This window comes from Rissa tridactyla, chromosome Z, assembly GCF_028500815.1.
Source record: "Rissa tridactyla isolate bRisTri1 chromosome Z, bRisTri1.patW.cur.20221130, whole genome shotgun sequence".
Lineage (NCBI taxonomy): Eukaryota > Metazoa > Chordata > Aves > Charadriiformes > Laridae > Rissa > Rissa tridactyla.
Genome location: NC_071497.1, coordinates 83,189,906 through 83,217,579, shown reverse-complemented (window position 1 = coordinate 83,217,579; position 27,674 = coordinate 83,189,906). Strand labels below are relative to the sequence as shown.

General features: G+C 46.7%; 2 protein-coding genes and 1 pseudogene across 5 annotated transcripts in view; all 3 read right to left on the bottom strand.

Annotated features, from left to right (window-relative positions):
• The window catches only part of ARK2C (arkadia (RNF111) C-terminal like ring finger ubiquitin ligase 2C), a 52,604-nt gene extending 51,139 nt beyond the window's left edge, over positions 1-1,465 (bottom strand). Inside the window, exon 1 of the mRNA XM_054186616.1 lies at positions 1,324-1,465. Within this exon, the coding sequence (XP_054042591.1) occupies positions 1,324-1,384 (61 nt within the window). The 5' untranslated portion in view covers positions 1,385-1,465. The remainder of the gene's footprint in view (positions 1-1,323) is intronic.
• A 2,726-nt stretch (positions 1,466-4,191) lies between these two features.
• Positions 4,192-5,417, bottom strand: LOC128903091 (keratin-associated protein 10-8-like; annotated as a pseudogene).
• Positions 5,418-5,740: 323 nt separating this feature from the next.
• Positions 5,741-27,674, bottom strand: part of ARK2N (arkadia (RNF111) N-terminal like PKA signaling regulator 2N) — a 59,444-nt gene continuing 37,510 nt past the window's right edge. For 2 of the 4 annotated variants that reach the window (XM_054184921.1, XM_054184924.1), the window contains exons 3-5: positions 27,482-27,664; positions 23,002-23,128; positions 16,275-19,283 (exon numbers count right to left, since the gene is read on the bottom strand). In XM_054184921.1, the coding sequence (XP_054040896.1) occupies positions 19,094-19,283; positions 23,002-23,128; positions 27,482-27,664 (500 nt within the window). In that variant the 3' untranslated portion in view covers positions 16,275-19,093. Of the gene's footprint in view, positions 12,471-14,341; positions 14,470-16,274; positions 19,284-23,001; positions 23,129-26,445; positions 26,976-27,481; positions 27,665-27,674 lie in introns of those variants that run through there. The other 2 variants (XM_054184920.1, XM_054184923.1) reach the window with 2 other exon arrangements.

Below are 27,674 nucleotides of genomic sequence, written 5' to 3'. Positions count from 1 at the left end.
GAGAGATCGTATATTAGTATTAGTGGAATCGTGTGTAACAATGTCATCATGCACACAATACAAAAAGGCAAGGCCCACCATGCTATGGAAGGGCAACAGAACAAAAGCAGCGTACACTGAGCAGATGTATAGGCTACAGCACATTACATTTCAGCAGGGTATGTCTCTACAGAGAGATTTACATCAGAAACTAGGTAATGTAAAAAAATACAGACCATGCTTTAGTTTTAGTACAAGAAAAAAGGTGGAGATACACAACCAAAGGATATTCGATACAGAAAATTACCCACAAAATAAGAACAGGAAGTAATTTAGCACAGCAGAAAAAAATGTTATCCCTGTTTAATGGAAACCCATTTTGCCAGTCGTCTCTTTTCGCAATCGGGTATTTTTGGGGGGTGGAGGGGTGCGTGTGTGTGTGTGTGTTGGGGGGGGTGGGGGGGAAGGACGTCGGCCACGCTGGACGTTGCGGGAAGGGGACGGGACACTTGTGGCGGAGCGGGACGGAGCGTGGTGCCGGCCGGGCGAGCGGGGACACGCTGCGCTGCCACCGCCCCGGGGACAGGGGGGCTGCACCCATCTGCTGGCCGCGGTTTTTTGGGGGGAGGGGGTGGGGGGGGTGTATTCAACCCCCATCCTCTTACTCCCCAACTCCTTTCACAATTTTGTTTTTCGCATTAAGGCCAATTGCCGTTCCTTGTGGGTTTTTTTTTTGGGGGGGGGGGGTGGGGGGTGTTCAGCCGCAATTTGGGGGATGGGGGGGGGGGGGTGTGAGGGGAGGGCCAGGAGACTCTGGACCCCACGACCACAGCAAAATGAATCCACTTAACAGGAATTTACAGTGCAATGTACTCAGCTAAACAGGATGAAGGTACAAAAATGGCTGTTATCGTCTACCGCTAGGCTGAGATGGCCTGGTGGCTAGGCTACACGGCGAGACGGGGTGGGAGGGGTGGGGAACGGGATGGGGGGGGGGGGGTTTTAAATCAAAAGTAAAATAAAATTTAAAAAAAATATATAATAAACAAAAAGGAAAATGGATCTACCGAAGCACTTGCTGGAGGCGGGAGCGGGGCAAGCGCCGGGGCGGCCCCGGGGGGGTGGGGCGGGAAATACACACACACACACACCCCCCTCAAGGGGCAGCGCTGGGGAGGGGGCTGAGGGGGCGCGAGGCGGGCTCGCCCCAACCGCCGACCTGAGGGAGCCCGGGCCGAGCCCGCCGGGCGGCCGCCATCCCACACAGATTCCTCCCCCCCGCCCCCAGCCACACAGACTCTTCCCCCCCGCCCCGGGACGCGAACCCGCGGCCCCGCGCGGTACCTCTGTTGCGCACGGAGCCGAAGACGGGCAGCACCAGGTAGCCGACGTGCACCAGGACCATGCTGCGGCCTTTGTGGCGCGGAGCGGCGCGGCCCGGCCCGGTCCCGCCGGCCCCTCCGACGCGGCGGCGAGTGGCGGCCGCCCGCTCCGCCGGCACACAAAGACGGCGGCCGCCAATGGCGGGGCGCCGCCCGCGGAGGGACACGCCCCCCAGCCAATGGGAGAGGCGGGGGCAGGGCGGGGGGCGGGGCGGGCGCGGGACGGCGGCGGGGGCGCGCGCAGCCTGCGGAGAGGACCGGGCGTGCGCGTGCCTGTGCGTGTGCATACGCGTGCGTGCGTGAACATGCGCGTGCGTGCGTGTGCAGCCGGGGGCGTGCGTGTACGTACGTGCGCGTGCGTGTGCGTCCGTGCGCACACGTGTGTGTGCATGCACATACGTGTACATACGTGTGTGCGCGTGTACATGCGCGTGCGTGCGTGAACGTACGTGTGCGTGCGTGTGCTCGTGTCTCCATACGTGTGCCTGCGTGCACATACATGTACGTATGTGTCCATACGTGTACATGCGTGTGCGTGTGTGCACATACATGTGCGTGCGTGTGGCTGCGTGTACATACGTGTGCATAGATGTGTGTGTGCGTGAGCATACGTATGGCTGCGTGTACATACGTGTGCGTGCGGATGCGTCTGTGTGCACGTGTACATATGTGTGCGTGCGTGTATAAACGTGTACATGTGTGCGCGTGCACATGTGGGTGTGCGAACATACGTGCGACCGTGTGTATGTGTGTATGTACATACACGTATGTACACGTATGCGTGTATGTACATACGTGTGTGCGTGTACATACGTGTGTGCATGCATGCACATACATGTACATATGTGTGTGCGTGTACGTACACGTGCGTGCGTGAACATACGTGTGCATGTGTATGCGTCTGTGTGCATACACGCGCATGCATGTGCATGCATAAACGTGTGCCTGCCTGTACATACATGTGTGTGTACGTACGTATGTGTGCATACGTGAACATACTTATGCGTGTGTACATATGTGTGCGTGCATATGCATCTATGTGCATACGTGTGCGTCCGTGTGCATGTGTATATATGCGTGCATGTACATAGAAGTACATGCACATATGTGTGGGTACGTGAATATGCATGTGCGTATATGTGTACATGGATGTAGATATGTGTGTGTGTGCATGAACATGCATGTGAGTGCACGTGCATACCTGTGCATGCGTGTGCGTCTGTGTGCATGTGTGAGTCCGTGTACATACGTCTGTGTGCATGCACATAACGTGTACATATGTGTGTGCGTGTACATATGCGTGCGTGCGTGAATATATGTGTGCGTGTGTATGCAGCCGTGTGCATACATATACATATGTGTCTGTGCATGTGCATACATGTGCGTACATACATGTGCGTGCATATGCATCTGTGTGTACATACGTGTGTGTGTGCATGTGTGCATATGTGTACATGCGTGTGTCTGCATGTATATATTTGTGCATGCGTGTGCATGCATGTGTGTGTGCATATGCTTGTGTGTACGTACATGTGCCTGCATGTACATATGTGTCCGTGTGTGAGCGTATGTATGCGTGTGTGTACATATGTGTGCATGCACATGCGTGTGTGTACATACGTGTACGTGTGTATGCAGCTGTGTGTACACATGTCTGGGTACGTACACATACATGTGCATGTGTGTGTGCGTGTACATACGTGTGCATGCATGAATTGCATGTGTGTATGTGTCCATGTGCATACGTGTACATATATGTGCGCGCATGTACATATGTGTGCATATATGTACATGCGTGTGTGCATGCATATATGTGTGTGTGCTTGTGTGCACATGCGTGTGCCTGCATGTGCCTACGTGTGTGTACACATATATGTGCATGCGTGAACATATGTATGCGTGCGTGTACATATGTGTGCGTATGTGTGTGTACATACCTGTGCATGCATATGCATCTGTGTGCATACGTGTACATACATATCCGTCCATGTGCATACATGTACATATGTGTATGTGCATGCACATACGTGTGCGTGTGCATATGTGTGGGTGCGTGAACATATGTGTGCATGTGTGTGTATATTGCGTGCATATATGTACATACATGTGCGTGCATGGACATGCATGTGATCACACAGCATACACGCGTGCATGCATGTACATACATGTGCACATGGGTGTGTGCATGTGTGCATAGCTACACATGTGTTCATGTGTGTACGTGCCTGTATATGCGCGTGCGCACAAAGGTTACATGTGTGCACGCGTGTACATACGCCTGCTCACACAGGTGCACATGTGCGTGCGTGCACATACGCGTGTGTCCGTGTACATACGGTTGCGCACTGGGGTGAGCGTTTGCAGGCATGTACAGACATGTGTGCACACACTGCATGCGCGTTTGCATGCGTGTACATATGTGTGTGCACGTGCGCTCGTGTATGTGTACATACATGTGCACACACAACATACTCCTGCATGTGTGTGCATACATGTGTGCATGCGTGCATATGTATGCATATACATAACGTGTGCATGTGTGTGCATACGTGCACGCACACTGTATGTTTGCATGCGTGTAAAAACGTGTGCCCACACAGCGTGCAATGTACATGCGTGTACATACATGTGTGCACACAGGTACATGTGTGCATGCATGTACGTACGCGTGCACACTCAGCATGCACACACAGGTTCACGTGTGTGTGTACATATGTGTGCAGAGACGTGCATGCACGACTGTGCACAAGCAGACACGTGCGTGTGCACCCACGCACTGCGCGTGTAGACACAGAGACAGCCATGCACACAGGCGGGTGTGACAGCACGGTCACACGTGCGCACACGTGCGCGGCAGAGGCGCGCAGGTCAGCGTGTGCGCACACTCCATGTACACGCACAGTCCTGTGCACATGTGCAACCAGAGGCACACATGCATGCACACACACACACAGAGACACTGACAGACACCGACACACAGACACACGGACAGAGACACACAAACACAGACACACACACAGAGACAGGGACACACAGAGACACAGACACACTGAGACACACACAGACACAGAGAGAGATACACAGAGACACACACAGAGACACACATAGACACAAACACAGACACACGCACACGGACACACAGAGACACAGACACACTCAGACACAGACACAGAGACACACAGAGACACAAACACACGGACACAGACACACACACACGGACACACAGAGACACAAACACACAGACACAGACACACGGACACACAGAGACACAGACACACTCAGACACACACAGACACAGACAGACAGACACACAGACACAGAGACACACAGAGACACAAACACACGGACACAGACACACACACACGGACACACAGAGACACAAACACACGGACACAGACACACTCAGACACACACAGCCACAGACAGACAGACACACACAGAGACACACAGAGACACAAACACACGGACACAGACACACAGAGACACAGACACACTCAAGACACACACAGACAGACACACACACACAGACACACAGAGACACAAACACACAGACACGGACACAGACACACACACACGGACACAAAGAGACACACACACACTCAGACACACACAGACACACACACACACAGAGACAGGGACACACAGAGACACAGACACACTGAGACACACACAGACACAGAGAGAGATACACAGAGACACACACAGAGACACAGAGAGACAAACACAGACACACGCACACGGACACACAGAGACACAGACACACTCAGACACAGACAGACACAGACAGACACACACACACACACAGAGACAAACACACGGACACATGGACACACAGAGACACACAGAGACACAAACACACGGACACAGACACAGACACACGGACACACAGAGACACAGACACACTCAGACACACGGACACAGACACACAGACACGGACACAGACACACACAGACACTCACACACACATAGACACAGAGACATACACGGACACACAGACATAAAGGGACACACAGAGATACACAGACATACACAGAGACACGCAGACACACACAGACACAGTGGACACACACACCCCCCCACACACACACCCACACACACCCCGCACTGCCTGCGGGGAACAGAGGCCCCACGCCCGTCCCCGTCCTTCCTCGTCCCCCTCCCACCGCCCGGCTCCTGACAGACGCCCCCCGCTGCCCCAAGATGGCTCCCGGCGGGGCCCGGGGCCGTCTCCTCCAGGGGCAGAGACACCCCCCCTCCCCCGGGCCTTAAAGAAGGACAATCACCCCTCCCACCCCCACGCCCCCCCCCCCAAAAAAAAAAACACACAACAAAAAACCACACAAAACCACCCAACTAAAGCTCATCCCTATTTATTTAAATTGGTTTTAATGAGGCGGGGAGGGCGCCGTTGTGCAGGAGAGGGGTTCTGTCATGGAGCCGGGTTCTGTCAAGGGCCCCGGGCCCTGTCATGGTGCCGGGCCCCGGGTTCTGTCATGGCACAGGGCCTCGGGGGAGCATTTTACCCATTGCAAAGGGATTTTTTGTCGGCTTTTCCCCGCTGGCCATTGCCGGGGGAGGGCTTTGCCGAGTTCCCCCCCACCACCACCGGCCCTGGGGAGCCCCTTAATCCCCAGTTTATCCACCCCTTGCATCTGGCAGGTTGGAGCGCTCAGCAGCCTCCTAACCTATATCTGCAGTGGATTTGTTCGCCCGGATTATTGCGTTTGGATTTATTTTTGTGTGTTGGTTTTGGTTTTGTTTTTTTTTTTTTTATTTTAATTTTTTTTCCTCATGGGAATTAAAACAAGGGCTTGGCAACCTGGGGCTGTTTAACCCTTCCCCTCCCAGCCCCACAGGCCGGCGGAGTGGGAAGGGTTGACCTGATCCAGGTGCTCTCGTGGCTGCCTTCAGAGCTGTGACCTCCACACAAAAGGGGCCATTTTTAGGTAAATTTTCACTGTTGTCCCTAAATAAGGGTTCTTCTGACAGTGTGTGCTGGCAGCCCAGAAACCCCCCGCAGCCTGGGCTGCATCCCCAGCAGCATGGGCAGCAGGGCGAGGGGGGGATTCTGCCCCTCTGCTCCGCTCGGGGGAGACCCCCCTGCAGTGCTGCCTCCAGCTCTGGGGCACCAACAGCAGAAGGACACGGAGCTGTTGGAGCGGGGCCGGAGGAGGCCCCGGAGATGCTGGGAGGGCTGGAGCCCCTCTGCTGTGAGGACAGGCTGAGAGAGCTGGGGGGGTTCAGCCTGGAGAAGAGAAGGCTCCGGGGAGACCTTGGAGCCCCTTCCAGTCCCTCAAGGGGCTCCAGGAAAGCTGGGGAGGGACTCTGGATCAGGGAGGGGAGCCATAGGATGAGGGGGAACAGTTTTAAACTGGAAGAGGGGAGATTCAGATGAGATATTGGGAAGAAATTCTTTGCTGTGAGGGCGGTGAGCCCCTGGCCCAGGTTGCCCAGAGAAGCTGCCCCATCCCTGGAGGGGTTCAAGGCCAGGTTGGCCGGGGCTTGGAGCAACCTGGTCTGGTGGGAGGTGTCCCTGCCCAGGGCAGGGGGTTTGGAACTGGATGGTCTTTAAGGTCCCTTCCAACCCAAACCATTCCATGAGTCTATGAAGAAGCAAACTTGTTGGTTGGTTGGTTTGGGTTTTTTTTCCGTGCTTAGGCTGTAACAAAATGCTTCCCATTTGTGGTGCAGCATGGAAAAATTTCCGCTTTCCACCCATTTCCACCAGTAGCAAGAAATCCTTTCCAGTAGCAAGGTGCAATTTGCTTGATCTGTACTAAGCGCACCCTACGAAGGGACTTACCTTTAAGCTTTAAAAAAACTGGAGGGGGTAACATAGCTAAACCCATGCGTGAATCAACCCAGGAGAGGTTTCCACCTTGCCTCCACTCACCCATCCCCACCATGGCTGCAGGACGGGGGACTCCCAGGAGGCGCATGGACCCTGCAAATCACCCCAGTGTCCCCTCCGTGGTCCCCTGAGGCTGCCCCTGGCCCCAGGCCGGGGTCTGCAGCCCCGCCACTGGCTCTGGTTGCCTTGGGCAGCTGCTCCCGCAGCCCCCATCCCCACCATGTCAGTTGTCACGGGTATTTCACAGGGCTCAGCCCTCGCTGCCGTTGCTTTTTATCCGCTCATGTCCTGTCCCACCCCGCCCTGGGACATCCGATCCATCACTGGGTCTTTGCATGTCACGCAGATGCCACAGGCACAGGCTGACGTTAAAATTAGGCCTTGGCTTCCTCCCACCCGCATGGCTTGTGCCCCCCAATGCAGCTTTTGGGGTCCCAGCACCCCCAGTTTGGGGCATCCTCCCATTTTTGCCCCAAGTTCAAATATTAACACATAAATTCTTCTTCAGTGTGGTGCTCTGCAGCTTCATGGGTGTCACATGTGCTACCAGTGTACCTAATGAGTAGATGTTTGGAAGATGCTGCAGGCATCGGGGCACTGGGGATGTCTCACCCCCTTGGTCCCATGGGGAAGGTGGGACGGAGGATATTCAATAAATATAAATGTGATACAGAGCAGTTGAGAAGTTCTGGGGCACATATGGGACATTAGCCGCCATCCTCGGGCAGGTCTGGGGCTGACCGTACTCTCAGCTTGTTTCAGACCTGGCACTCACCCTCCGCCCGCTTCAAAGCCCTTGGTAATTTTGATGGGATACACGATTTTTCACCTTCTGTGCAAAACCAAGCTGGGTGAAATCATAGAATGGTTTGGGCTGGAAGGAAACTTAAGGGTCTCTGAGCGGGCTCTAAGGTCTCCCTGGAGCCTTCTCTTCTCCAGGCTGCACAACCCCAACTCTGCCAGCCTGTCCTGACAGCAAAAATCCTCTGAAAAATCTTTGTGGCCCTAAATCCTTTGGGAAATTGTGATAGGATCAGCCAGCTCAAAAACTGATGAGCCAGCATCCTTCAAACTTCGCGGTTTTTTGGCCAAGGACAGCAAGAAACCCTGGTGAAGGACTTTTTCTGGTAGTTTCAGAGCCAGTTTCATGCTTTGCTCAAGACGGACATCTCACACCCCCAGAGGCCATTTTACAGCTTGATGGGGAGCAATGGGATTGACGTCATGAAAAGATCCGATGCCTCGCTCCTGGTAGGGATGAAGCATGTGGACGGCGTGATCTCTTTGCTGGATGACAATCGGAGCCTTTGATTATTTTCTGATCTTCAGCTACATTTTGGATAGCGATTTCCTCGGGAGCACGTGTTGACGTCAACAGTGATGCAACCACGGCGTGGCCCCGGCTGGATCTGTGATGGTGCTTCTAGGGCAAGGGTGGTGGGTCTCAAAAACCCCATTAAGAAGAGCAGGTCTGGGGTTTTGAGGGTCTCAAGTCTTAGATGGGGGGAGACAAAAAGCCTCTTGGGCTTGGGAAGACCAGCTCTGAAGAGGAAAACCTACAGGGAAAAGCGAAGGTGGAAAAATTAAAGGCAAAATGAAGAATGGACAGAGGTGAAGAGGGAGGAGAAATCTCTCCAGCATCGTACCGTGCCTGGGAGCAACAACAACCCAAACCCAGGTGGGGAGCCAGAAGGTGGGGGGTTCCTGGTTCATGACAGGGCTTTATTTGAGATTTATTTACCCTGAAGCTTAATCTATTTGGCTCCTTTATTTTCTGCCTCCCCATAATTTTCTCTCTGCTGCCTTTTACCCCCTTTTTTTCCTTTTGTCCAAAAATGAGAGAGGCGAGGTAGAGAAAATCATTATGCATTCTCTTCAGCATTCCAATTTTCCAGTTTTATGGGGAGAAAACAAGAAAAGGGGTAAAAACCTCACATCCAAAGTCAACTATGTGGGAGATGAGTAAGAAAACACTGTGCCCCTATTTTGCCAGAGCAGATTCCAAATATACAGTCCGGGACTTTCTCCTGAAGAAAGCGGGAGGCAGTTTTTCCTCTTCCCCTGAGAGCGGGGATTTTGGTTTAAAAGGAACACAATTTATTGCAGCAAGGGGGAGAGGGGGTTGCGATGCTCCCATTTATGTCTCATTATTTTGCTAAAATTGAATTATTTTGCTTCGAGGAATTTAATTCTCCATTTGCGTGGGTATGGCAGCCTACCAAATAAAGTTATTTTTTCTGACATGTGATAGTTGTTGCAAATGGGAGCAAAATGTTTCACTGCGCTGAGTTTGGAGTGGGATATTGGGGTTGATTAAATGCATCCTTCGAGTTATACTTTTAACTGCACATCCTCAACGTCGACTCTGTGCCTCCCTCTGGAGCGGGCAAGAATTGAGCTTTAGGATATTGCACATCGCCGTTTTTCAAGAAGAATGACCCAAAACTCATCCTTTCTCCTCCATCCTGCCCGAATTTTGGGGAAGAAGAGGTTTTGGTGCACTTTCCTTGCTGGTCCCCCTCAATGTTTTCCCCATTGCAGCATCCCACCAGTGGCTTTGGGAGGCGACTGTGGCCAGTGTGAGAGTCCGGGCGAAAGGAAAACCCTCTCCTGGCAACACGCTCAGCTGCAGCCTTCCTGCAAATCTCCGCGATTTCTGCCGTTAATCGAGGACGTTGCAATATTTCATCTGTGAAACCCGCTCCTGGCTTTCAAGGTGTCTTTGCGCTAGCCAAAAGTAAGGCAAGGTCGATGACCCCGTCCGCATTGACAGATCCCAGGCTGGAAATCCGGAGAAATTACCCTCCATCGGACCCCATCCGGTGGCTAATTACTTCGAAATCACAGCTGGGTGATTTAATTTCGGCGTTACATCCGGATGGTTCGATTTCTTTTGCAACTCCTGGGGCCCGTTTCCCCGCCGCGGGATGGATGCTGGCTGCATGGGCAGGATCCAGCCCAGGTGACAGAGTCCAGCATGGTTAGGAAAAACAAAAAATTTGGTCTTTTCACATCCACGGGCCTTTTTGCCTGGTTTTGGGGACACTTTTCCCCCAATTCTGGGGAATGCAGTGGAGCATGTGATGGCAGCCCGGAGCCCGTATCCTCTGGCTTTGGTGCCATCTAGTGCCTTCCCACGGGTTGCTTCCAACTGGGGCTTTCTAAGCTAAAAACGTCCGTGGCCAAATTGCATTAAAAATCATTAGTGTTTCTCGCCAAATTACCCCCTTTGCAGGCTGGGTGCTGCCGAGACCCTTCACCTCCACCCACATCCCTGCCTCCAGCCTTTCCATGGGGCTGGGAGCCAGTCGGGCTGAGCCTGGAGCACCAGGAATTAAGGGGATTCCTCCCTGGGGCACAGGGAAGGGGAGGATGCGGGTGTAAAACTAATTTTGAAGCCTTTTTGAGAACTTTTCTGAACATTTTTGAGTTTTGCTGAACAGTCGCGTGAGCTGGGAGCGCCGGTCCAGGGCAAGACCTCAACATTGACCATCGAAGGATGGGGGAGCTCAGCATTACCCCTCCGAAAACTTGGCTGTAGCATGTGGTGCTGCTGTTTACCAAGATATAAAACACTACAACAATGCTTTTTGGGCTGGCAGGGAGCTCAGCCCCTCCCGGAAAGCACGCTCCCTGTCTTTTGCCATGGCCAGGTGGGACTGCTTTAAAAACTGTCCCAGTTCTTCCCCTTAAAAAGCAGCTGGAGGAAGGAGAGATGGTTCGGCAGCTCCAAGAGGGATGGTGTTTTTAATGGCCTGAGACTATGTTTTAGTAGCAGCTCAGACACAGAAAAGGTCCTCAGGAGGTGTGGAGGACGGTCTGGAGTACACCAGGGGCTCATCCTCTGTTTGCAATGGAGGAGATAAATCAAAGAGCATGTTCAACTCGCCAAGTCTTGTCTGAGACATGCTGTGAGCTGCTTTTTGAAGTCGTCCCTCTCTTCATTGGGACTCACTCCTCTTCTGCTCTGGGTGTCTTCACCCTGCAGCCTGCTCTTCACCTTCCCGCCATTGTCTCCTAATGGCTTGAGTCTGCCCTGGGTGACCCCAAAGGTGACCTGCACCCGTCTCCCCACCCCTGCGGAGGGACAGTGATTTTCAAACCTAGAGGGAACCCAAGGGGGAATCCACCCCGACTGATGGAAACAAGATGGAAAAATAAGCCCAACTGAATGAAGAACAATATTGAGACCAGTTTGGTACCTCCTGCAGCAGAGGAGGGGCAGCAAGCTGCTTTTCAGTCCCTTAATCACATCATGTGTCAGGACCTGCAGTGGTGGCATGGGCTTGGTTGCACAAGAGGAGTCCAAGGGCTGTATTGGGGCTGTCTGATGCTCATCATCAAGAATAAGTCTACAACTCATCCATGGCAAGTGAGGGCATCGGCACGGGTTAAACACACAGTCTTCAATTATTCAGGGGAAGGCATCTGCTTACTCGCTCCAGCCTAAGTAATGCATGATCATTTGAGCAGCTCCACACCTCCCCGGGAGCCAACAGACACCAAAAAGCCAGGAGGTTGTGTTAGGTGTTTGGGGATGGGCTGAGTGTCCGGTTATTTAGTATGTCCCAGGGTTGTTGGAGGAAACCTCCACCTGGCCCCAAGCACCTGGGTAACCACATGCTGTATGTACACTGCTTCCCTTCTGTGCTCCTGGAGCCCACGTCTGGCTTTTCCCGGGCCAGACATGGTTTGTGAACACGTAGTGACTCCCAGTGATTGGATTTTTCATTGTTTCAGGGCCTTTTTTTAGCAGGAGGTATCTGGGAGGCTGGTCAGGCCAAGCACTGAAATGGGGGTGTTTCTACAAGCTGGTGCTCCCATGTCTGATTGTCCGCCAGGATTTTGTCCAAATAATCTCCATCTCTCACCTGTCTGGAGCTGAAAATGGTTCTCTGAAGAGCTCTGGTTCTTTCCACAGAGTGAGGGTGAGCTCCCGTCACTGCCTGTCCAGCCTAATGTTCAGCATGGGATTGGAAATGTGATACTAGCAGTCCAAGAGAAGACCCAGCACATGTAAAGAACCATCAGAAGTTAAAATGATTTGACAAAATACCCAAACCTGTAGTTTTCCCCTGCTTGGGATGCACCTCTTAGGCAGGCAGGGCCTGTCTCCCACCTTTGCTGAAGAAGAGATCCTCATCGGAGACCATCCCCACCAGGGATGTGTTTACAAGGCGAGGTTTTGGCCACACCTCTTCACCGTGCTGGAGATGACCCTTCTGCCCAGGGGTTGGGGATCTCCTCCAGAAGCAAAGCTGGAGCAGCAGTTAAGGAGTCACCCACCAGCTGCTCTCCATGATGTCCCACTCCCGTGGGTCCCACTGTCCCCATTGATACCCCACCTTGTGAAGATACCTGCACCCTTCCCCACTCCCATGTAACGAGATGAGAAGCTGAGCAAGTGCAGTCCCTCACCTTCAGGAGCCAACCCTGAACGGTCAGAAGAACCATCGCTTTGCTCAAATCTATTCATTAACCCACATCACCACTTATTTAAGTGAAAAAGTGAGTTTCTTGGGGTGCCCTTCCCTCTTGCTGCCAGATGAGGAGGGGGCATCCTCCTCTCAGGGGTGTGCTGCTGACCAAGAGAAGGAGGAAAGCCCAGCCAAGGTGGTTTCCAGCCCATCGCCACATCACAGAGAGCTTTGCCGTGGCTCTTCGTGCAGACGACAGACTGCACTAGAGCTGTAAAACATCAGCAGAAGGGAGGTGTTATATGAGATGCCAGAAAATAGATCCGAGGTGCTCGGCCAGTGATTTGTAACTGGCAGCTCCTGCAAGGGGAATTTTTATTTGTTGGTTTTGTCACATGCGGTCCAGGGAGAGTGTGAATAAATGGACCCAAATGGGAAGTGTAATCATGTGGAAAAGCAATAAAATTACTCTTCCACAAATCTCTGTCATATCCTGTGCCAGAGAAGATGAGCTTTGAGTGAGAACATGTAACACAAGCGACACATTTCCCATTAGGATCTTAAAAGCATCACTCCAGCCCAACCACCTCTGACTCGAAAGCTCCTCTTTGGGTTTAGAGGACCACTGCCGGCTCATAATGCCATGGACAAACACCTCCTACGTACCTACAACCCCAGAAAAGGGATTTCAATGTGTCCTGCTTCGAAACAGCAGCCTCCCCTCTGGAGGTCCATGCTACTGAACGCTGGGGCACCCAAAAGTCTATAGTTCTAAGGATGGGGGTAAATCAAGAATATTTTAGGATGCAGATAATTAAATCAGTTGGGCTTGATGATATTAAAGGTCTTTTCTGACCTAAATGATTCTATGATTGTGGGTGGTAACATCAGAAAAGGTGCATTTGCAAGGAAGCAATGGAAAGTTGCTATTTTTATGAGTGACTTTGGCATATAGAGTTGGAGATTTCTGCACTGTCAATACCACATGAAGAGGTGGATGAGGCCGGATGAGCTGGAAGGATGGATGTGACACTGGAGTTCAATCATGTCAAGTAGACACAAAAGCACCTGGCAGAAAGGAAAGGGAAAGACTTGGGTGCCCTTGACCATGGGCCAGCCAGAAGCTGTCAATGCTCTGAAGCTACGGGCAAAGTGAACGCGATCCTCAGCCATGCGAGACGGTGTTCCGTCAGAGCTGCGCATGGGAAAGCCCCCGGAAAAGGCATTGGTCAAGACTTCGGGAGTTCTGTATGTAATTTGCATCACCTACAGTAATGAAAAATGAATTTGACAGGGGACTTTTTTCTTTTTCCAGCTCTGATGTGGTTGCCCTGGATTCACCCAAAGCTGCCTATGCAGCTAATAAATGTAGAAAATTATCTCAAATTAACCTTTCAGGCAGGTTTCCCCTGCCCACTCCAGCTTTGCCCCGAGAGTGCCTGAAAGATCCTTCCTTCCCAGCAGCTGGCACTCAATTCTAATTTTCATATGAGTTACAAATTCATATGACTAACCAGCTCCGAGAGAAAACTTTCAAGGGACATTTATGAATCAGGAGTTGTAAGGACTCCTGGGAACGCATTTATACTTTTCATAAACTCTCTGGTATGGAGATACAGACCTGGGAGGGCGGGGGGGTGGATCCCCAGTTGCTGTTTAGTTGCAATAAAAGGAAAGCGTTCACCTTATTTGGACCGAAGACAAAAGGAAACGCAGGGTTTGTCCGTCGCAAGTTTGTGTTTTGCAGGCGTGGTGCTCCTTTCCTTTGCAGCCAGAAAGGAAACTGCGTCCCTGTGATGCTCTGGAGAGAAAGCCACAGCAGGTGACAGTCACAATAAGCCTAAAAAGGAGAGGAAAAAACAAGTAGTATTTCAGTGCATGGAAGCGATATGGACTCAGCAAAGGACGCCACTTACAGGTTCTCCACGGAACTCGGGAACTAACCCAAAGGGGGTTTACAGGAAGGATGGGGAGGGACTCTTTATTAGGGAGAGTAATGATAGGAGGAGGGGTAACGGTTTCAAACTGGAAGAGGGGAAACTGAGATGAGCTATTGGGAAGAAATTCTTTGGTGTGAGGGTGGTGAGCCCCTGGCCCAGGTTGCCCAGAGAAGCTGTGGCTGCCCCATCCCTGGAGGGGTTCAAGGCCAGGTTGGCCGGGGCTTGGAGCAACCTGGTCTGGTGGGAGGTGTCCCTGCCCAGGGCAGGGGGTTGGAACTGGATGGCCTTTAAGGTCCCTTCCAACTCTAACCATTCTGTGATTCTATGATTCTATGAGAAGCCTTTCAGTCCTCATTTCAAAGCAGACCAACTCAATTTTCAACCACCAAGTTAACCTGCATTGCAACAAATTCACTGAGGAAAGCAATGCAAACATCTAACCTGTTTGGGTGGCCTTTGCCAGTTCGCGTGTGGCCCCAGAAATGACAATTCCCACAAAGCCAAGTGGCTCCTACAGAAAAATAAAGTGGACTGAGCCACGAGTGATGTGCTGAGCGCCACAGGAAGAATTTTGAGCATTCCATTTGGTGTATCCTGAAGTCTAACAGCTCTGGGTATCTTGGTAATGGAGAAAAAAAGATTTAGGAGATGCATCAACTCCCCTCTTCCCACATCTGTGCCAAACCCCACAGCACTCTTCTCCCTCAGCTGGTGATAGACATGAAATAAATTCCGAGTCTGGCGTCCACCTCCTCAACCACCACCCGACCCAGAATTTGTATTTTTCTTGGCTTCACGAAAGCCAAGAACTCAGCGGGGCTGAAAAGCCAATTCACTTCACTCTCGTTATCCATCTCAACATTTAAAATAAAAGGCTCTCTGTATTTGCAGCACTGGGAGCCTTCTCACGTGATAAGAACATCAGAACTAAAGCAAATTCCCCTTTTTCACTGGAAATGTAATGGATTTATTAGTAGTAGTAGTAGTAGTAGTATTACTCTACTATTTCCATATTGGTTATGCGAAGACTGGCATCCAGCGGGACCCTAAGTTTAGCAGAGCACAGTTATGCTTACCATCCTTCTCTTTACTTGCAGCTGGTATAATTTAGTGGTTCTCCACAGGCCGTCCACCACCTCTTGTCGTCAGCGAGGACCTGCCCAGAACTTCACAGCTGGTCTACACATCTGTTTCAAACTGCAGTAGATCGGAGCTTCTTGGCGCTACCTGGCCACATGAGAAAACCCAAGTGGTCTCTTACTCAAATGCTGTTGCTGACCATCAGAAGACAGCTTGTGAGGATGGGACACAGGGGACGCGGTGGGAGAAACGCTGGCAGGAAGGTCGCTGGGGCAGCTGAAGGACTGTGATGCGCGGGGAGATGGCGGCTGTGCAGAAACCACCTCCCTGGAAGGGATGCTGCGGAGCACGGTGGGCAGCGGCCGGTCGCTGCTGCTGCCTGCGCATCCCCCTGCGGCTCTATGGGGAGGAAGAGGCGGCTCCTGCCCTGCCCAGGGAGATAAGAGCAAGCTTTTGTGGTCAGGAAATCACGTTTACATCCCATTTACGTTCAAAACCCATCGCAGGGAACAGTGCTGAATTTGGGCAGCTGTAACCCGTTCCCAGAGTTTAAGGCTTTATTTATGTGACAAACAGAAGCGAACGGAACGAAAGTGGGAGAGAAAGAAAATCCCAAACAAGCTGATACTGCTTAAATAATACACTCTATTTTATTTTGTCTTAAAATAGTTTAACCTTTATGCTACAGACTTGTTTCAAAAAACAGAAGGTCTCATCTTGCACCAAAAATATATATATTTATATAGATATATAACACTCTGTTTTATTATTATTTTTTTCTCCAAAGACCATTAAATACTAGATGGAAAATGAGAACTAAACAATGAGTGTTAAGAAGAATCAGATTTTTTTAAACTAGAGTTGCACGTTTTAAACATTTATACTCTAAGCAATGATTTGTCTTCACTACAGAAGATTCCAAGTTCACACTCCGGCAACTAAGGAACTGCTAAACCACGAAGGGCTCGAGCCAATGCGCACTGAAGTTGATGGAGAGTCCCGCGTCAACTCCAGTGGGTTCTGGATCAGGCCCCCAAGTGCATTGGTTCTTAGCCATACAACGGCTAACATTTCTCTTTCCTGCCGAGAAGAGCAAAACCACCCAGGCACCTTTTGCTCTCCTTAAAAAATAAACAAACAAACAAAAAAAAAAAAACCACAAAAAAACCAACAGAAAAACAAAACAAAACCGCTTCCTAGCTATCCAGTGATTGCGGTTTTCGGATCACTACCCTTTCAAATTTGTTAAGAATAAGAGAAAATATGTAGTGTTTTAAATAAAAGAAAAGAAAACCTGCATCTGACTACAATACATGAATTGTTTAAACAAACACAGTGCACAATTGGAGGAAGTCTGGTTAGGACGCAGTCGTTTTTATATATACATGGAAGTCACATCATATACAAACTGAAAACCAAGATTTTTTCACGGAAGGACTACAAATGGGTCCCTGCAACTTTCTTCGAAACTGATCTTTTTTAAAAGACTTTATGAAAAAGCACTAAATCACTGTTCCAAAGTTACCTTCACAGCATGTGTGCTACCCCACTAAGACGACGGCTGAGCTGCGCGATTAAAATACAAGGAGAAAAGATCGACAGCCACTACTGACGGTGCCCCGAAGAGGACGGGGCTTTTCCCTACTGCGATGCTCCCTCCCGCCCATCCCCAGAGAAAGAAATCGGTCACTAGAAGCACCACATACATTTTTCTGGCCATGCAACACACTTATGTTCAATGTTTCAAAAAGCTTGAAATTGGACTATCAATCCCTTGCCTAGTTGTTCTGTAAAGCGCGGTCATAACCGTTCTGCTTATTAGAGAAAAAGCTGTTTGTTACTAATGATACCACCGCTGCTGGGTGGTTGGTTTTTTTTTTTTCCATTGAGTTATGTGACAATGTAGGTGATTTTACTTATTTTTTCTTTTGCCCACACATAAAATTAGCGGGAGCCAAATAAATCCAGAAACCAGCCAACACAAAAAGAAAACAGGACTTCCCATGTCCTGACTACCCCCGTTCAGCCTTAGATGTCAAAAAAAAAATCTGATGAGAGAGCTGTACAAAATTCCCACTAGAAATATTTTGAATACAAGGAACATTTTAATTGCACAATAGACATTTAAAGTGAACATAATCTTGTTAAAGTCTAATCTTTGGTTTTTGCCTTGAGAAAGGCTCAAAATGAGACATGAGGGGCAGGAATTTCCACATACACTACAGAAACTACAGCCTGCTAAAGTAAGTAGTTCCACTGATTTCGGTTAAATATTCTGGTAGAAAGTCTTTCCTGGATCATACCCTGAAAACAACTGCAAGACTAGGATGAGACATGGCCTAAAGCCAGGAAAATGGTGCAGATCTAGTTTTAAAAAAAAAAAAAAAAATGAAAAAAAAAAAAAATCACAACCTTAAGTCCCGATCCTGCAATATCTTTTCAGACAGAGTTTTAAGCACTTGAATGGCCCCATGAGTTTCAGCGAACGCTGCGCAGCTGCTAAAGTGCTTTGCCCGGCTGGGGCCTTGCGAGGTGTTTCTCTTTTATTTTTGAGATGGTCAATGAAGCAAATAAGCAACAGCAGAAATACGAGGAGCAGGAGCAAAATGTTTCCTTTCTCTCCTTCCCCTACTCCAGGCAAGACTTGGATACAGGTGAAAAAGTTCAGCTGTATTTAACAAGGAGAGGGATGCTGGGCCTTTTTATGACTTTTTCTTGTGCTTTTGCAATAGTCAGCAGCTGTAAGTCACTAGTATTACTATTTTAAACCGTTAACAAGCTGTGGGAAATGATCAGTGACACACAGTAGTCAAGTAGACAGAAGACTCAGCACTGAAAAGAGTGTAAACTATAAATTATACTGAAAATAAAAATCCTTTAATTAAAAGCTGTTCAGTGCATATGTTATGGGCCGTTTGTATTAAAGACAGTCCCTCCTGCTGGTAACGTAACCAAATCAGCTCAGGTATAAATACTCTTGGCCCAATTGTCGGAAGTGTTGAATACCCCCAGTTCCACTGAAATCAGTGAGGACACAGCATTTCTCAAAATCACTGATGCTCACACAGCAAAACACTAACTTCTACTAATAAAACTCAATATACTGATAAATTAAAAATGGTCTGTAAGCTGGTGGTGGGAAAGGGCGGGAGGACATAAACTTGCAGTTATTTCTTCAGATTAACACCCAAGTTAGTAACTGTAGATGTGTGTCAAAAATTTGGAGCTATTGGCTTTTAATTCTGGGAGGAATCCTCCTTTAAGAAGGCAAAACCATTTTTAAATGATATTGAAATTATACTACATTCTTAAGGAAAGGAAAAACTTGATGATTTCGAATTTCGTAATGCCAGGAACAGGGCTTCTGAAGCCAAAGCTTTTAACAACGAACTTCTGTGCCACCAAGGGGAGAAGGGGTGGGGACAGAAACACAGTGACACTGCATTACAGTAGATATTTGCGCCTGGTATCCTCATCCAAAGTGAGGTCTACTACTTCTGAGGGCGAGGACCAGTTCTGCTGGGGAGTCACAGCTGTCCATGATTGCGTTTGCTGGGTGTTAATGTACTCTGAGCCCGAGCTGTGCTTCCAGGAAGACACGCTCTGAATCACACCTCCCCGGGGATGCACACACCTGTAAAAGGCACAAAAAAAAAAAAAAAAAAAATAGTCACAAAGGATTAAAGGTACCATTGAATTCAGGCACAAGATTCTTAGCTGCAGTGGTTTATCACTTAGGCATCTTGTTAACATGTCCCTCCCCAAAACATCCTCCTGGATTTTCCATTTGTGGAGTCCATGGCATCTTACATACCCAGTACGCAAAGCTGAGACTAAACTTTAAATGTAAATTCGGGGCAGTGCTGGTGGTGATTAAATTATTTTCAATAACTGAATTCTGCCAGTGGGTGTAAAGTGAGATTCCTTACAAAATATGCACATGGATCTCAAAGATATCGAAGGAGCCTGCCCCATCACGTGTGGCACCACGCGCGGTTCAGCAGCAGTTTCCTGCTCTGCGGTTTTACCCACTGGACTTGCAAACAGAGAAAAAAATATTTAAGTGAGGTTTGATAGGACAAAGAGAAAAGCCATCTTTCTATTTGAAATCAAAACCATGTTTCATAAGGACATAATGATACTTTCATTACAATAATTACAAGAGACGGCTTGTAATTACATTACTACAGCCATTACACTTGTTTTTTCCTTGGTCGTCTTCACTAAAAATTACAAGCATGCTGGGAAACACTCATTGATAACAGTACAGCCCCACTCGAGCAAAACATTTAAGCTCGTGGTGATTACAATCAATGAGACTAAATCATGTATTTAAAGACAAGCACACAACTCAAGTGCCTTGCTGAAGCGAGGTCCGCATCTACCTATTTGCACAGTATTTTTACCCATTATATTCATAATAGATACATGACAATTGAAGTACAAGCTAATTAATAATTAGAGAAAAAAAAAACACGAAAGGAGAGACAGACTAATTCTGTTCTATAATGAAGTGATGAGAGGAATTTACTGAAGTCTTTAAGGTGATCGCTCCATTCCCAAGTGTGAATCTTAAACGAGTGCTAGTAAAACTTTATCCCTCGTGCTCCAGAAGTTGTTTTGCTCTCGTGAGCAGTGGTGGCGGCTGCGTACTTAAGCAGGAGATGTTTGGCTGCTGGGGTAACCTTTTACCGTTCCTTTGGGAAGACACGTGTGCCGTATTTCAGGAACCCAGGTTTTCTGCACTGGTCAAATATCCCTGACATTTACATTGTATTTGTTTTAATTTGCGGTAGTGCAATTTGTTTCCTCCAAAACGACTTAGGTTATGCTTATCTCTCTTGGCTCTGGTTAGAGATAGGGTTTCAAGAAATAGAATGAAAAATCTCACTTTCTGAGCTTTAACTTCTCTGAATACAAATGTCTCATTTCCTTCCCAGATACACTATTTAGTTTTGGATGAGATGTTCAGAATTACTTCTTTTATTACTTCTTCAGACTTAAAAATACATTAAGGACGTATCTACAAAGATTTAGTAACAAGAGACTGGGACTCTAACAAAAATAGCGCACTTTTTTTTCTACAGCTTTCTTTTCAGAAGAAATATTTTTAAGCATAACTGACAAGAAAAGATCATAGCCAAGGCAAACTAAATACAGTGCTCGGTCTCAGTGACTATGCCCCATTGTTCTGATATAGCACGGTCCTCAATGCTTAGGCAAAGCTAATACTAACTTTTGTCCCTGAAGATAACAAAAGGCAAGCTGTAAGTTATCTCACAGAAATGATACCTTGCAAAAATAAAAGTGTTTATCCTCAAACAAGTCACATAAACAGCCAATAGCAAAATGTTTGATCCAACATTACCTTAGGGAACATGCTTTCCAATCAGTAGCCAAGGGAAGATACCAAGTAAAGGCAACCAAAAAAGGAGGGGGAAAAAAAAACAAACTAGGAAAAAACAGAGGAAGACTGTTTTATACACATGCATGATTAAAAAAAATAAATCTATTGGACAAAAATTAAACAAACTGAAAAACGTGAGTTGGTGTCCTAATTAGGTGCCAAGTAATATTCCAATGATGAGCAATACCATCAGTTCGCCAGCAATCTGGAAAACTACAGATGATGGACAAACTCCAGGGTTTCACGACTCACGCCCGTCCAACAACGACACGGAATATGCAGCACGATAAAAAACGGTGTGAGCAAAAGAACTGAATCCAAACAGCAGACTAACTAAGCACGCAAAAAAAATACTGATCAGAAACCTAAACCTTTTCCAAACGACAACCCTGTCAGAAGCCCATCAATACCTCAGAACTGCAAGCCTAGACCTGCAAGAGGAATAAAATTCTCATAGGATTTGAACAGCTGAAATGCGTGAGTATTCAACGGAGCCAGTAGGAACCAGTCCTTGGGAGGTGGGAGATGGTTACGCGAACAGAGGAAAAGCACAAAAGTGTGCTTTGTGTCTGTCTTCGATGGAATTATTTTGGTCGTTATCTACTAAAATTCATTTTAAACAGCAACTCTGCCTTTACTTAACATTTCCATTCTTCTACGTGGTAAATATTATCGAGGCAAGCAGCACCGAAAGCTTTTGAACAGGAACCTCAAGCAGCAGGGTTGCGTGTACGTAGTGCTAGACAGATTTACACAAACTAGTAGTGGAGGATGAGTCCATGCTGCTTATCATTAGGACAAAGATCCTCCAAGCCCTGGGTTTGCTGGGTGAACAGCCAGGAGAGCTACTTCCTAAGGAATCAGTTAACTTCTGAAAGAGTTAGCCATGCAAGGACCTTCACTATTCTAAAAGCAAAGACTAAATCTCTCTTCCTTCAGCACCTTAAAATTTCCTTTTTTCCCATCCAACTGCACTGGAGTGTGCCTGGGAAACTGCACACCTTCCACCTTCCTCAAGAAGATGCGGTGAAGGGACAACAAGGAACAGCTCTTGTTCCTTGTTCCTCACGCCCCTTTTCTGCCTCCAAGCATCCTCCAGGCAGCAGACTAGTTTTAAAAAAAGCTTGTCTGTATGCTTGTTTTGACTTGTTTTTTATTCTAGCAAATTAACTCCTCACTATATGAAAATGCCAGTCTTGTTCAACGGCTTCGTAATACCTTAAGCCATGGAAAGATCATAGACTGAAGATGAAAAGTAACATCAAAAAACGCCTGTCAAGAATAACAGCTGAGGCACAGCTGGAAAGCTTTCTATCTGAGCTCAAGAGAAACCTCCAGCTTCCTTACCCTCATCTTCTTTGGGGGTTTGAACTCTCTTGTATCTTGAAATAAAACAAGGATTCATAATTTTTAATCTAAAGGGGCTATCTTATGACATCAGCCACTGAAAAGTTGGTAGTATTTTTACAACTACTGATTAAACTACTAATTAAATAAACTGGAAGCTGATTACATGCTTAAAGTAAGTGAATACTTTGAAAGGAAACAAGAACCCACACAAGTATTTTTGTTCATGTATTTGCATATTCACACTATGCCCTTAAAATCTGAATTCCTAACAATGTTCCTGTTGTCTATAAATTTGGTATCTCAATGTTTGGTATTTTAATACTACATATGTTTAGTCTGTTAACATCTGACATCAAGTCACGAACTCGATCTCAGTAATTATCAAGCTGATAATGTTCTAAAGAAAGACACATTTTGATATCACTGTGATCAGCAGATTAGAAAAAGTAAGTAAGTGCAACGTTTGCTGCCAGCCATGGATGGATAACTACAGAAGTGGAAGTTAGGCAGCAGGTTTTTTTCTTTATTAATTTTGGTAATACAGATATTCTGATAAGATGAAAGAAATATTAGAGCAAGAAAAAGGAATTAATACCTGGCATATTCTTGAACTCCAACAATCTCTACTTCACTATCAGAAGAGGCAATATTAATTTCTTCATTGATCTGTGCGTTACCAGGAGAGGTTTTATCACTTGCAAGGAAGCCTGGATCCAAACGACCTACAGATGGGGAAGATGCAAATACAGGCAACATTTAACAGCTTACACAACTCAGAAATCAGCTGGAAAAGGCATTTCCCAAGCTAAGAAAAAAAGACTGAAATTGGAAAATCTTTATTGAATCAAGTTATCCAACTTTCAGTTCATCACCTGATATGGGATGAAATCACTGGATTTATCCAGTCTCAGTAGCTCTAGCGATGGTGTTATCACACAAATGTGAACAAAGCCCGATTACTACATCAAGAACACTTGACGTAATTAGGCTTTCCAGCTGTTATTTTACAACAATGCTAAGAGACTGTGCCTAAACATCTTTGAAATAAAGAAACAAGACAATTTATCATCAGTAAATCAAACTCAGTGATACCGTGGCAAACAAAGCCTATAGGCTGGACAGAAACATTACACACACCAAAGAAAATTAATATTTTTTCTTTTTTTCTTTTTTTTTTTTTTTTTAAATAGAGGAAGCCCGTCAATAAAAAAAACAAACAACAAACCCATCAGTTTCTGGTCACGCTGCTTCACACATCTGCTCTAACATTATTACAAATACTTGAAAAAAATAATCTGTTTTTCATAAGTTTCATATACAGCATTTTTTATTACATTTTTTTATTACAGTTCCTCAGTTCATCGGTCTGTCGAACAACTCCTCTCTAAATATTCACACCAAGGGTGGCAGATTTTGCCTTTTCTGCAAAGAAGGTCCTCCACCACAATTAGTGAAGCTGTGTTGTGACACATTAAATAATATTTGCATGGAAAACACAAACCAGACAAAATTATTATTTGTTTCACAGAAAAAAAAAAGATATTTAAAAAGTCAATTAAAAAAAGCAAGATTTCAATGAGACATGGATAACTTATACTTTTTTTTTTTTTTGCCACTAAAAAAAAGATTACTTGTACTATCTCTAGCAGTAACCCGGTGGATGCTGGGCAGCCCTAAAGCAGATGAGACTACCTACTTCTCAGAAACCACTCACTCAGCTGTATGACAGAGGGGAAGAATCATTTGTCGAGCAGGAAATTTGAGATTAGATGAATGCATTCCGTATATCTAGTTTGACTGGATACCTCTTCAAAGATGACAGGAGGAGGATGCAGTAACACTCCACCGAATTTCAAAGGCGTGCGAATATGCAGAACTGATTATACCCCCAGGTACATCAAGAGGACACACAGAGAAGAAATTAAGCTTAAAACAAGTGCCATGGAAACCTTCCAGAGACTGATTAAAGTTCTTGGAAAAGATGCAAATAGAAGGCCAGAGACCATACTGTATGATCAGGTTCTGGGAAGCGAAGATCCTTGGTGCAACATCTGATGAGGGTTAGCAAGGGAAGGAAACCTGTGCGCTGCCATGTACTCGAAGGAGGAGTTTCCACCTCAAAAGACATAGAAGACTTGTCAGCTGAACTTAAAACAAATCAATAGCCCAGGCAGACTTTTCCTAACATTATGGATCAGCTGAACGTTTCTTGGCAAATATCACTGGCTGACAGAAAGTCCCCAAAATAGGTCATGGATATTTCTTTAATAGAAGCGTCTGGGCACAGTGTGAAACATGAAACGGGAGTGCTCCAAAGTTTTGATTCATGTGCTGGCCTTGCAAACCAGGAGCTTCAGGCCATCACTGCCCCGGTGACTGGCATCGCCCCGCTCCTGAGCGTCACTGCTGCTACAGCACAGGCATGGCCACTGATTCACGCAAACTGGCATGGATATCAACCTGCCTTAATATGCTGCATTAATGATGTAGTTTATAAACATAACTATCTTTGTATGTATATAGATATTTTTACTAGGACTCTATCTTGTATTTCTCAGCATCGGTCTTTACCCTTGATTCAAAGAATCATAGAATCATTATGGCTGGAAGACACCTTTAAGATCAACAAGTCCAACCATTAACCCAACACTGGCACATCCACCACTAAACCATGTCCCTCAGCACCGCGTCTACCCAGCTTTTAAACACCTCCAGGGATGGTGACTCCACCACTTCCCTGGGCAGCCTGTTCCAATGCTTGACAACCCTTTCGGTGAAGAAATTTTTCCTAATATCCATCCTAAACTGCCCCTGGTGCAACCACCATTCTGCACCCTTTGCCAGACAGGCCAATGTCTGGCAGAGGGGCAAAGGAAACCAGCTCTTAAATAGCCCCAAAATGAATGCCCAGATGCATAAATGAGAGCCCCAGAAAGTATATTACCATAGCTTTAAGTCCAGACAACAAAAAGGTAATTAGCAGTAGAGAAACCATGATTAGCAGAGTAAATATTGCAACAGTAGCTGAGTGTAAATCAGGATTATAGCATACAGATAGATTTACAGCCTCTGGCCATACAAATTTCATGCCTAGTAACATGCCTATGCTGTTAGTTTCTTTGCACGAACATTAGGATGACGCCCAAGGGAGATGTTTTGTTGCCCTACAAAATCAGGGCTTGCAAAACAGCCCCAAATATTTGCCCATGCACAAAGATATGATAGCGTGTCCTAATAAGATTTTTCACTTGGATAAAAGCTGGCGGTGGTGTTTTCCCATGGGAACACATCATTTAATGGCCTGTTAAACTAGATACTGACTGAAGATTAAATTTGGGAACAAGATGTAAGATTTGAAGACTCTGCTTTCCAAATGTGCAATCCCAGACATGGTTAGAAAAGGCCAGTACCAACAAATGTGCAGTCAGAGGCGTACGGAGGCTACGGGGCTCTGGGGCAAGGTGTATGTGGGAAGGAAAAGAGAATCATCCTTTCAGACGTTGAAATGGCCAAAGGACCAGGAGCAAATTTGTCTGGACACGTTCCCATAGCATCAGGGAGGAAGAAGCTTCTTGAAGTTTTCTAGTTTTCTTTTACCCGGTAACCTCGTCCTTGCAAGTCCCCTTGGATATAGGTGGAGGAAGGAGGACAAATTTCTACCTGCATCACAGCCTTGTACTCGTAACCAGAGAAGTGGAAGAAAGCTTGGTAAGAAACATTACTTTTTATTTCCTTACATCTTTTTGAAGTACCAATCCATTAGTGCTATATAGTAGTATTAACTTCAGCTGTTCTAATCATTTAATAAACGACTTTATAAAGCAGTGGGTTTATTAAGGGTCAAATAGCTAACTATCAGCCAGCTGCTATCCTGTGAGCTTGGAAAACACCAGAGAGCTTCAAAGTGGTTGGAATGACATCCAGCCACGGTGAAAATAATGCAACAGAGATTCTCATATTGAACTTGCCCACTATATTTCATATAAATATATATAATATATATAAATATAAAATATATTCCACTATTATAGTGGAACATTTCTTCGAAAATCTGCCACAAACTTATATTTCTTTAAGCCTTCTAGACGTTGCGAAGTGGCTCAGAGGTACCAGGACACTTCCAACGTAGGTGCCCTTTGGCAGGCTTATGTTTGGAAAACAGAGTGTGAAACAAGAAACCTGCCGTGCTCCACCACTGCAGGCAAAACTCCGTGTCCTATGCAGCTAAAAATATGAACATGGGTATTTATAAAAATGAGTGGAAAGGAAGGCAATATGTCAGCATACAAAGCTATGGGATGAAGTTGATAGGAAATACTCTGTTAGCTCTCTGCACCCAAAACAGTTGCATTTCATGTTGTTGTTTAACTCTTTTGTTAATGAAGAGTTGCAAGCACTTGGTGAAGCTGAACACTATTTTATGAGCTACATGAACTTCTCTGAATTATTCCACAGCATCCCTGCTCTTGCTTTCTTGAAGGAAATTTCTGTGCTATCTCTTGATGCTAAACCCACTTACCAGCACCTTTTCACCTTTCATCTTTATCTGCTGCTGCTCCATCCTGTTTTCTAAAGTATGTTAGAAATGCAGACGGAATATGTCAATAATTAATACTTGTATTTTAAAGAAACAGAGGCAAACAAAAAAGACATACACAGATGATGACAATACTTAAAATGAGATTATGATCGGTTTACTAGCTGTTGGCATAGGTTGTCATAATCACCCATTCAGTAATAAGCTTAGCTCACTCTCATTTAAAAAAAAAAAAAAACACCACCAAAACCCCAGACCTAAGTTCTAAGAAGTAATTAGAGAGAAAAGGAGGAGAAAAAATAATTAAGAAAATTAGTGTCAAAAATACATTGCAGGAATCTTTGTCAATTTTTATCAGTTGTATTTTGGAATAAATGTCAGACCTTATTTTAATAAGCATCTGTACTGCTTTATTACAAAATCTACAGAGGGAGCTTTTAAAGCTGTATAAACTACAAAAATACTAAAAGCAAGAAAGGGAGAGACATCAACTGAGATGTGCTGGAACAAATGTCAAAGGAAGAGAATTTAAACAAACCTGTATCAGCACTCAGTTCATAGATCAGCCCTCTGGTTCTCCAGGTAGATACCGAATCTTGATTTCCCAAAGAATTATTGTGCTCTTGAACTACTGCGGCCGCCAACAGATTGTCCACATTTACCACTTCTGGGTCTGAGTTTGTGTCCGATATATCATAATGAGCTACAACTGGAGGTCCATCTGCAGAAGG